At 40.8% G+C, this 12,061-nt stretch overlaps 1 protein-coding gene across 3 annotated transcripts in view; it reads right to left on the reverse strand.

Annotated features, from left to right (window-relative positions):
• Window positions 1-12,061, reverse strand: part of dis3l (DIS3 like exosome 3'-5' exoribonuclease) — a 52,682-nt gene that overhangs the window by 13,869 nt on the left and 26,752 nt on the right. For all 3 annotated transcript variants that reach the window (XM_068018250.1, XM_068018251.1, XM_068018252.1), the window contains 8 exons: window positions 8,492-8,668; window positions 7,692-7,770; window positions 7,427-7,606; window positions 6,577-6,746; window positions 5,372-5,533; window positions 3,481-3,728; window positions 2,890-2,982; window positions 1,415-1,948 (listed from right to left, as the gene is read on the reverse strand). In XM_068018250.1, coding sequence (XP_067874351.1) covers window positions 1,415-1,948; window positions 2,890-2,982; window positions 3,481-3,728; window positions 5,372-5,533; window positions 6,577-6,746; window positions 7,427-7,606; window positions 7,692-7,770; window positions 8,492-8,668 — 1,643 coding nt within the window. The remainder of the gene's footprint in view (window positions 1-1,414; window positions 1,949-2,889; window positions 2,983-3,480; window positions 3,729-5,371; window positions 5,534-6,576; window positions 6,747-7,426; window positions 7,607-7,691; window positions 7,771-8,491; window positions 8,669-12,061) is intronic.

The following is a 12,061-nucleotide window of genomic DNA, read 5'->3' on the forward strand; positions in this document are numbered from 1 at the left end:
AATCCCAGTAGGCCAAACTGCTTCCTATTCAAACCCATTACGCAGAATTTCAATGAACATAACTTCCTAGACATTGAATTTGTATAAACAATGACGAGAACTTGTATTTAATGTAGAAAAAGATCCCAAGGCACTTCACAGAGCATAGTTGATATAAAGGAGGGACAACTAAATGTTTGTTCATAGAGGTAGATTTTAAGAAGTGTCTTAAAGGAGGAGAGAGAGAAGTGAACAGGCATAGAGGTTTATTCTGGAAATTTCAGAGTTTAGGGCCTAGACAGCTAGAAGTATATCCTCCAATGATGAAATGGAGGGACTAATATCCTAATCTACTGGAAGGGGACTGTGGGAAAAAAAAGTCCCAACTGTTCACCAATATTAATAGAAAAAAACTTTTATCTTCCAGTAGTGGGCGGCACAGTGGCGCAGCAGTTAGCACCGCAGCCTCACAGCTCCAGGGACCCAGGTTCGATTCTGGGTACTGCCTGTGTGGAGTTTGCAAGTCTGCGTGGGTTTTCGCCGGGTGCTCCGGTTTCCTCCCACATCCAAAGACTTGCAGGTGATAGGTAAATCGGCCATTGTAAATTGCCCCTAGTATAGGGAATATGGGATTACTGTCGGGTTAGTATAAATGGGTGTTTGTTGGTCGGCACAGACTCGGTGGGCCGAAGGGCCTGTTTCAGTGCTGTATCTCTAAATAAATAAATATACAGCACAATACTAGAACAGACATTTACACTTGTGGATACTGGTATTGCTTCAGATATGTATTCATTTTTTAAAAGTTTTTTTTTTTGAATGCTACAGATCTGCCTTTATTGCATGTTTCCATGTAGGTAAATGTGGCAAGCTCTGCATCAGCAATAAATGACCCATTTTTAATGATGGTTGAAGGAAGAATGTTAATTAGGACACCATTCAGAATTTTAAATAGCGCCATATAATCTTTAAGAACTGCCTGAACCATCTTAAGAACCTGTGACAATGCAGGACTCTCCCAGTACTACACCAAAATCTAAGCTTGGATTGTGCGCTCAATCCTGGGGTGTGGCCCCAACCCATAACCTTCTAGCTCAATTGCTACCAATTGAGTCAAAATGACACTCTTAATACAATATTGATGAGCTAAAGAGCCAGATTGTTCAAGAGCCAGATTGTTCTTTCATGTTTTTACCACTAATGTTGTACAGAAAATTAACAAAAATGTGGAATAGCTGGAGGAACAGAAAATCAAAAATAACAATATTTAATACTGGGCTGTGCACTGACTCAAATCATGAGTATCTAAGCTACATAAGAAACCAGGAACTTTTATCTGTCTCCCTGTTGTATACATGTGTATGTATTTTATATAAAAAATATATTGAAAATATATTGAAAATTGACACACAGGCACCTTTTATCTATACGTTACCATGTATCTATTTTGAATCCCTTTGCCTTTGCACAATCAACCAGCTCTGCGAAGAACTCCTGCTGCGGTGGAGGGTGACGACGCAGCAAGGCTTGGTGCGGTAAGTTCTCGGTTATCTTCTTTGCCACCCAGTAGTTAGCCAGAATCATACACTCTGCTACAGTCTCATGTACTTCCAGCGGCTGCTTCGGGACCAGGTCACTTATGTTCTTCTTCTCATCTAACTGAACTCGTAATTCGATCCCTTCTAGCTCCAGTGCGCCACCGAGGGCACGCTTTGCTCGAGTGTGGCGAGCTATTTCAGTCAGCTTCTCTATAGCCCATATCAGGTCATTCAATTTTCTACATTTATCTTTCTCGTCAGACCCTTTGAGCTCAGGGATATCATCCATGACACTGAGATCCCCATGCAACAAGGCCTGAGCAGCTTCATAGAACATCTTGTACGCAGATTTTATAATGGTTCGTCCAAACCACACCTTAAGGACTTCATAGTTAGTTTTGTCCAGTTCCCACAGCACACTCACTGCATACCTTAAGAATGAAATGAATACAGAAGATTAACCTTCATTCTGAAAGGTGAATTGAAACCACAGTACACCATGCAATAACTGATTGACAGTTAAGAGTAAATACAGTATGTGTTTATATTTTGCTTTATCACTGCAAACGTTTAACTTTTTAATATGATAGAGAATTTTCCACATTTCGAGCCAAATCCTCCCAATTGTAGACTATCAGGGATAAAGCTCTCCCCACAACGTGCCGTAACCTCAACCACTTGAGTACACACACTCACTACTGCATCAGTGTAACATTTTCATTTCCCACATCAGCCTGCCTCCGAGTGCCAATTCAGGTTTAAAATTATGAGCCAAATTTTATGCCACTGAATCTCCTTCACCAGGAACTAGAACAGAGAATATACATTTTATTACATATTGTTTTGGCTTTTGAGGCACCCCAAAGCTCTCAACAGCTATAAGCTTCAGTTGGAGAAATAATTATTTTATTATATAAGTTTGTGCTATACAAACCTTGGGGACATTTTCCTTTTTTAATCAGAAGAGGCATCATCAATTTTCTAGAGATAAAAGTGAAGATCAACCAAAGAACCTTGTGCTGGCATCCAACATTTGGTGCCGCAGGTTAAGTACTAGCAGCTGGCCTCTCCTCACAGTAGGTTTGTGATTGCAACCAAGTTGTTCAGTAGAGGTGCTGATTGCAGTCCTGACACTTTCCTCACAGGGAGAGGGGTAAAACTGAATAGCGTAAATTACCTCTCTCACCCCTGGCCTCCTCTATATAATCTCCTAGCAAACAGTTATACCGCTCCTTTACCATAGCTGGCACAGCTACCTGCTTTCTGCCAGGGCAAAGAACGAACAGACAAAATAAGTATAAATACTTCTATTGCAAAAATTGCATCCTTTTCTTCAATAGCATTTTGCACCCCAGATAGAACTGAGACTTACCTGTCAGCACCTCCAAGTAAAGAACACAGATCAGCACTTAAGATGGTAGGCAACATGTCATAGCGACGATCTGCTAGGTAACAAGTTGTTGCCCTGGAAGAAAGTAACAGTGTTTGCACAAGAATATTAAGTATACAGAGAAAATTTACACCAACAATGTTCCTCAGTCCTTCCAAGAGATCATAACATTTGCATAAATTAGCAACAGAGGAGCAGTGGCAGGCGACAAATACCGCAGCAGTGTATTATTGAGTATTACTAATTTCCCAATCCATGGCATGGTGCCCTGAGGTGTCTCAGCTCTGGGGCACCTGGCAGATCGGTCTTCAGTCACAGCCCTACTGTTTCCTTTGTGGCCATTCCAAAATACACAGGGGTTGCTTCCCACTAGTGACATCATCAGAGCAGCACTAGTAGGGAGATCTCCATACCAGAAAAAAATCCATAATTTAATGAAAATGTCAGATACAATTCTGATAAGTAAATTATTTTTGACAGTATTCTGAACAAAAAATATTCCCCCTAGATTTTCTTGCCCCTTTAATTACTTAACTTCAGTGACTGACTTTTATCATTTTTATTTCACATTACCTTGATCTAGCCTCCAGATCTGTATATGAATTTAATTTCACAAAGTGCGTGACGTCTGCAATATGAACCCCTAGCTCCAGATTTTCATTTGCTAATCTGCGAACTGACAGTACATCATCCACATCCTCACAGCCCTTGGGATCGATGCTGAACACCAGGTGAGTGTTCCTTAAATCCACTCGCCGGTTTTGCTCCTCTGTATCAATCTTCCAGGGGTTCTCAGGAGTGTTCACTGGCATCTCACGCAGCTACAAAATGGGAACAAACAAACAAACAAGAGATACTTAAGTGGTTTTAAACATCTGACCAATATTTCAGTTTCCTTTTCGATATAAAAAATTTCCCAACTATTTTATGTTCCATTTTTCCTTTTCATATACACACACATGGTATAAACCCATCATGATTCCTAATTCCCTCCTCTAAACAATGAATGCAATTTAAGTTTTTTTAACCTCCCCTACCCTCTGCACCAGTCTGGTAGCCTGTGACCTCTGCCAGCCTGGCTCTGAAATAGGTACTAGGGACAAAGGAAAGTGGCACAGATTGACTGTATGACCTCTCCCCAACCCAGGGATGCAGGACAGAAGACATCTGCCTTCCAATTTTGTGCCTTCTGAGACATTGTGTCCGAGATTGGTAAAATCACTACAGTGGGTTGTGGAACAAAACAAACCGCAGGGCAGACATTTACAATGTCACTTTTAAAAACAACATGTGGGTGTATGATTTTTCCTTGAAGACACAATATGTTATAACTACATTCTGGAACTCAAAAGTTCTCTCAATTTTTTTTTATAAAAGCTTTTAGAGGCTTACATATCACAATGAAATTTAAATCTCCTTGAGGAATAGCAAGCTTTACATCAAGAGGTTTTCTTTTGTTTTTCTTCTTGATTATCTCCCTTTACCTCCCCCAACCCTCCTGATGCCAAGGCACAGCTCACAGGCAGGAGTCCCTGCTACCTCACCCAGCCTGGGCAATTAATATTGAGATACTAGCCATCTAATTGTGGGGACCACCATAGCCAAAGCTAACCCTATCATAAGCCGCCATCAAAGCATGTGGACTTCCAGCAGAAGCCCAGGTAATACAGTAGTGTCAAATGAGGCTAGTTAGTCTCATTTGTTCTGTGGACCAATTTTAGCATCTCAACTGTTGCCACAACTGAGATCAACTAACTCAGCAAAGATTAGGGTTTAAATCAGAGACCTTCCTAGGCTCAAGGTATTGGCTCAGTGCCAGATTATACTACAGTTATTCGCCAAGATAAAAGAAATGCAAACTTGCATTTTATAATATCTTCCACACTCCTAATATCCTAAAACACTTCACAGCCAACTCATTACTTTTGAAGCGTAGTCATTGTTGTTAGGTAGGCAAACACAGCGGTGAATTTTCACACAGCGAGGAACCACAAATATCAATGAGATAAATGACCATTTACTTTGTTTCTGGTGGTGTTTGTCAAGGGATAAATGCTGGCCAAGACATCAGCAGAAACTCCTCAGCTCTTTTTTGAATACTGCCATATTTATGTCCACCTGAACAGGCAGACAGAAACTTTTAAGACAGCATCTCTGACAATGCAGCACTCCCTCAGAATTATATTAAAGTATCAATCGAGATTTTGCGCTCATATAATTGGACCTTCCGACTCTGAAGCGAGAGTGCTACCACCAAGCCAAGTTGACACTCAAAAAGCTTTACCATATGAATATTTTCAGTTTGAGAATACTGATGTGCTATTTGATCACATGGCCAAACCCAAACTTGTGTGTATAATAATTATTCATTGGGTAGAATCAGTCCATACAATTCTACTGCTAACAACGCCAATTAAAGAATCCCACTCTTTTATGATAAGGTTCAATAAGTATAAAGATTAACCTGGGCTTCAGAGAAAGGGCCAACTGAAATGCTGTTTTCTACAAGAATGGCTGCAATTTCTGTCTCAAGATCACCAGCTCTTCCAAGAACCTTCACAAAGTGTCCATTGGGATAAAGAGAAGTAGAATCCCAGGAATCGATACGTACAATAATTCTGCAATCCTATGTAATCAGGAAAATAAAAGAAAAAAATTAAACATGTTGTTCAAGTCCATTACAATACTCCCAGGTTGATGAAAATAAATCGGTGAACTACCTGAAGAAGAGTAGAGCAATTCTTTTTACTACACTTCGCTCCAGGTACTTCTCGATTCAATCAACAGTATACAATTCAACATTTCCATAGCTACAGAGTTGCCTATATTTCACAAGGCAATTGATCAGAGTTGGGCACAAGAGAGAAAACAATTAAAGCAGAAAGTCAACAAGGATTATGCATTAATAATCTTCTTGATGCAAAAATGGCTTCTCATGCCTTCAGAAACTGACAGATGCTATTGCAACAAACATTTTTTAAAACATGAAATTTAAATGTTTTGCCTCATCTCAGGAAACCAACTCTGAATAATTAAAATGACAAATGGGAACAAGATAAAATGATCCACGGTAATATGCATGACTTATGATGTGCAACACTGATACAGAGGCTACTTTATGGAAGTAAGCACAGTTGATTTTTGTTTCCACAAGTGATGTGAATTGGTTAAAGCACTAGCAATGAAGCTATTGCCAGGTAGGATCCCAAATTTAGTCCCTGGTCAGCACTGAGTGAGCTCATCTTAGCTAGCTCAGTGGAAAGAGTGCTACAATTGCCTTAGCTAGCTTGGGTTAAGGAGGGCAAAAGTCAACCAGGATTCCCAACCAAAGTGTTATCCGCTGATCCTTTCCAGAAAATGCATGCATCAGGATCAGTAGTGAGCAATGAAAAGGACAGTAAGCCCTGGTAGGACTGGCAGCAAAACAGAAAATCAACAAAAAAAAAGCAAAAAGGAGTGAAGAAGATACATTGAGGAAAACAGCAATCAAGAAATGACAAACAATTATTAAGCAAAATCAATTCTAAACAAGAAAGTCTGGAATGACTGAATCCAGGAACGTGTTGTGCAGACATGACCCACAATCTTCACAAAGTTAAAGTTTATAAACTTCAATTATTAAAAGGTTTTGGGGGTGGAAGAGGGGCAAAGTTTATTTATAATTCCCACCTGCAGGGATTCAGCTTGCTGGGTGCTGATCCTTATTTTAGGAATTCTGTAATCCCAAGGTATAACTAGAATCTTCCGAACATTTTTACCCTGAGATTGTATGTCTTCTTTGGGTGGGAAGGACGCAGTGTAATCTCGCCAGTTCCTCTGAATAATTCCAACAACTTTACCTACAAATGAAAAGGCAATGTCAGCCTGAACCCATTTTACTGAAAATGTGGAAGATGTTTTTCACCTGATAACCTAATTTGAAACAAAACAACAAATGTTAATATTTAAGTAAAAGCACAGAACTAATAAATGATTAAATGTAAAACTTTGTCAAGGAAATTATATCAAATTAGGCAATCTAAAAAAAACCATCTTCCATCTTATTAGTATCCCTTCTTGCCAATCACCTCTCCCCTGCTTCTTCTGTTGCTTCATGTCAGTAATGTGCATTTCCACAAACAAAGTAAATGGCCTTTCTTGACGCACTCTGGTGAGGCACGTGTGAGTGGCAATTCTAAGAATATGTGCCACAGGGGGCTAGTTTTTGAACATCTCCCTCACAAACCAGAAAAGGCATCCTATAGGAGAGAACTTTTAAAAGTAAACATTGAATCCCACTGAAGGCGAGAAGAGGAAGCTCAACGAGGAGTCCCTTCAAAACCCCAAGTATGGTTCTTAGCTGGTTTGCCAAGCCGAAGCAGTAATGGCGTCTCTAGGCTGTCATTCTCTTATGACATTAAAAGGACAGTTTATACGAATATTTGAACAGGGGAAAGGAAGTGGGAGCGATTAAAAAACAGGAGTTGAAAGATTATACTTAAACAAGAGTGAGTTGTTTCCTTTATTATTAAAATCCTACCTGTAGCCATTGGTTCACTCTCAGTTTCTTCAGTAGTTTTTTCCTCAGATTCACTCTCACACAGCATAGAAACTCTTCCCTTCCATTCATTCCTTGGCAGCAACTCCACAGCCACCACATCACCTTGAATGGCACGGTTTCGAGCCTTAGTGCCACAGATAAGAATGTCCATTTCCAGTTCTAACAGACAAGAACAAAAAAGCTCATACAAACAAACCACATTTTTAGAAAAAAGTTTTTTTTTAAATAAAGAGAGTAAAATTACCTGATTTTTTATTAGTCAATCCCTGAATACGAACAAAGGCTTCCAACTGAGATCTGTGTTTGTTGACAGTTAAAGTGCCCTAAGAACATAAAACAAACGTGTTAGTATGCAAATAGATAAGAAATAAAACCAGCAGGTTTAAGGTGTAGTTAGAGTTAGCATGATTTTCACCAATTTTCCATGTGTCTTCTGCACTTTTAGATGTTACAGAAGAATAAAAAGAGGGGAAACATGGGCTGGAGAAGTTTCTGAATCCAGCATACTGGGGGAACGAGGTTATTAGCAACAGAGACAGACACTGACCCAAGAAGGTTTCAGTGATCTCATCATTTTCAACTACCGTGTTCAGCAATTTCACACAGCTGATTTTCTTAAACAGATCATCAGTGCTTAAGATGTAAACAAAAATTACAATGTTTTTTTAAAACAACATCTCTCTAACAAACACACATCAATATTCAATGCACTAAGTTTGAGTTACATTTTGTTCATGAAAGATTTTTTTGAAAATGTGTAACAATGACTTTTGCAACTATTGATTCTATTATTTTTTAAATAAAATACAGGTTTGCTGCAATGTGTTGAGAAGCAAGCACTCCCAACTTATACAGAAAAAGATCTGCATGCACCAATATATGATATTAAAGGCTGTATGATCAGCTTCTTTTCAGAATTGTTGAGCAGTGAAGAGTTCATTTTGAGTCTTGGTGTGGAGACAAAATGTTTTGAGATTCAAAATGAACATTCTTTAGTCACTTGTTTACGACTGGTGTTTAAGAGACCGTTATCAGTGCGCTTACCTGCATATATCTCCCGGATTTGATGCCAGCCTCTAGTATTTCAAAAGGAAGATGTTCTGAATATTCTTTTCCATTCTTTTCCTGATTTTCACTTTCTCTTTCTTTCCGAGATTGAACAATGGACTCGTACAGCTGATGCACAGCTTCCAGGTCAGGCCAAAAATTCTCCAAATAGCTCTAAAAAGAAAGACCCTGATAAGAGCACATGTTCATGTTTATTGCTCAAAACTGCAGAATCCCAAACAAAAAGGTAACTGATTATAGCGGATGCAGTTGGTATTTAAAATATATTAATGCAGGGGCTGAGTATGGTGGAAGTTTGAAACTGCTGAGATGGAAATGTCTATTTACTGGTACTTGTAAGATGCTCATAAAATACCTTATCCCAGTGCCCAATGGGCATGTCCATAGCACTCACTTGAGTCCAAAATGTGACACTGATTCAACAGAGTATGCTCCTGTGAGATGAAAGCTGGACAGGGCAGGAGATTTGAGCTGCTTTTAACCCATTCACTCCCATTCCCGTACTGACATGACTTTTTACAACTGACTCTTAAAAACATGCTTGTTAACATCTGATAATCCAAAATCTGTAGGTCAGCTTCCATAATTCTGTAAATATAATTGGGCCAAATTGTGTATAAGGTTTTAGAAATTACAAGTCTTCAGAAAGCTGCTGTTTCAAGGAAGAATGTTAATCAAGATTCCTTCTGCATCCCTCCCAGTTTCCAATGAAGATATTTTCAGTAACACTACTGCCATCCAGGGACAACAATAAAGAATTACCATCAATAACACATTTCTTTGACAAGTAGAAAGCCATGCTATTCATTTTCATCGGCTGTAATATTGGAAAACAAGGTGAAATAAGTATTGAAAAGAACAGACGTGGTAGAGAGAGGCACAGACATGAGAAGACGGGCAGAAAGAGAAACAAGTTAAGCAGTATACTAGAAAACTTTTTTTTGCAGATTTACCAGTACCAGTGTTGTTTTTCTATTTGTTCATGGGATGTGGGCATCGCTGACTAGGCCAGCGGTTATTGCCCATCCCTAATTGCCCATGAGAAGGTGGCGGTGAACTGCCTTCTTGAACTACTGCAGTGCTGTTAGGAAGGGAGTTCCAGGATTTTGTCCCAGCGACAGTGAAGGAACAAGGAACAAAGAACAAAGAACAGTACAGCACAGGAACAGGCCATTCGGCCCTCCAAGCCTGCGCCGATCTTGAAAGTTCTTTACGTAGAGGGTGGTGGGCACCTGGAACGCGTTGCCAGCGGAGGTGGTAGACGCGGGCACGATGGAGTCTTTTAAGATGTATCTAGACAGATACATGAATGGGCAGGAAGAAAAGAGATACAGAACCTTAGAAAATAGGCGACATGTTTAGAGAGAGGATCTGGATCGGCGCAGGCTTGGAGGGCCGAAGGGCCTGTTCCTGTGCTGTAATTATCTTTGTTCTTTGTTCTTGATGCCTGCCGAAACTAACACCTTCTGCACTTCCGGGGCCCATATCCCTCTATTCCCTTCCTATTCATATATTTGTCAAGATGTCTCTTAAACATCACTATCCATTCTGCTTCCACCACCTCCCCTGGCAGCAAGTTCCAGGCACTCACCACCCTCTGTGTAAAAAACTTGCTTCGCACATCCCCTCTAAACTTTGCCCCTCGCACCTTAAACCTATGCCCCCTAGTAACTGACTCTTCCACCCTGGGAAAAAGCTTCTGACTATCCACTCTGTCCATGCCGCTCATAACTTTTGTAAGCCTCTATCAAGTCGCCCCTCCACCTCCGTCGTTCCAGTGAAAACAATCCGAGTTTTTCCAACCTCTCCTCATAGCTAATGCCCTCCAGACCAGGCAACATCCTGGTAACCCTCCTCTGTACCCTCTCCAAAGCCTCCACGTCCTTCTGGTAGTGTGGCAACAGAATTGCACGCAATATTCTAAGTGTGGCCTAACTAAGGTTCTGTACAGCTGCAACATGACTTGCCAATTTTTATACTCTATGCCCCGACCGATGAAGGCAAGCATGCCGAATGCCTTCTTGACTACCTTATCCACCTGCGTTGCCACTTTCAGTGACCTGTGGACCTGTACGCCCAGATCTCTCTGCCTGTCAATACTCCTAAGGGTTCTGCCATTTACTGTATACCTCCCACCTGCATTATACCTTCCAAAATGCATTACCTCACATTTGTCCGGATTAAACTCCATCTGCCATTTCTCCGCCCAAGTCTCCAACCGATCTATATCCTGCTGTATCCTCTGACAATCCTCATCATTATCCGCAACTCTACCAACCTTCGTGTCGTCCGCAAACTAACTAATCAGACCAGCTACATTTTCCTCCAAATCATTTATTATATACTATAAACAGCAAAGGTCCCAGCACTGATCCCTGCGGGACACCACTAGTCACATCCCTCCATTCAGAAAAACACCCATCCACTGTTACCCTCTGTCTTCTGTGACCGAGCCAGTTCTGTATCCATCTTGCCAGCTCACCTCTGATCCCGTGTGACTTCACCTTTTGCACCAGTCTGCCATGAGGGACCCTATCAAAGGCTTTACTAAAGTCCATATAGACAACATCCACCGCCCTTCCCTCATCAATCATCTTCGTCACTTTCTCAAAAAACTCAATCAAATTAGTAAGACACGACTTCCCCTTCACAAAACCATGCTGTCTCTCGCTAATAAGTTCGTTTGTTTCCAAATGGGAGTAAATCCTGTCCCGAAGAATCCTCTCTAATTAGTTTCCCTACCACTGACGTAAGGCTCACCGGCCTATAATTTCCTGGATTATCCTTGCCACCCTTCTTAAACAAAGGCACAACATTGGCTATTCTCCAGTCCTCTGGGGATGCAAAGATTTCTGTCAAGGCCCCAGCAATTTCTTCCCTTGCCTCCCTCAGTATTCTGGGGTAGATCCCATCAGGCCCTGGGGACTTATCTAACTTAATGCTTTGCAAGACACCCAACACCTCCTCCTTTTTGATAATGAGATGACTTGAGACTATCCGCACTCCCTTCCCTAGGCTCATCATCCCCAAGTCCTTCTCCTTGGTGAATACTGATGCAAAGTACTCATTTAGCACCTCGCCCATTTCCTCTGGCTCTACGCATAGATTCCCATCTGTCCTTGAGTGGGCCAACCCTTTCCCTGGTTACCCTCTTGCTCTTTATATATGTATAAAAAGCCTTGGGATTTTCCTTAATCCTGTTTGCCAATGACTTTTCATGACTTCTTTTAGCCCTCCTAACATCTTGCTTAAGTTCCTTCCTACTGTCTTTATATTCCTCAAGTGCTTCGTCTGTTCCTAGCCTTCCAGCCCTTGCAAATGCTTCCTTTTTCTTTTTGACTAGGCTCACAATATCCCGTGTTATCCAAGCTTCCCGAAACTTGCCAAACTTGTCTTTCTTCCTCACAAGAACATGCTGGTCCTGGATTCTAATCAGCTGACGTTTGAAAGACTCCCACATGTCAGATGTTGATTTACCCTCAAACAGCCGCCCCCAATCTAAATTCTTCAGTTACTGCCCAATATTGTTATTTTTTAGAGATACAG

This window comes from Heterodontus francisci, chromosome 38, assembly GCF_036365525.1.
Source record: "Heterodontus francisci isolate sHetFra1 chromosome 38, sHetFra1.hap1, whole genome shotgun sequence".
NCBI lineage: Eukaryota > Metazoa > Chordata > Chondrichthyes > Heterodontiformes > Heterodontidae > Heterodontus > Heterodontus francisci.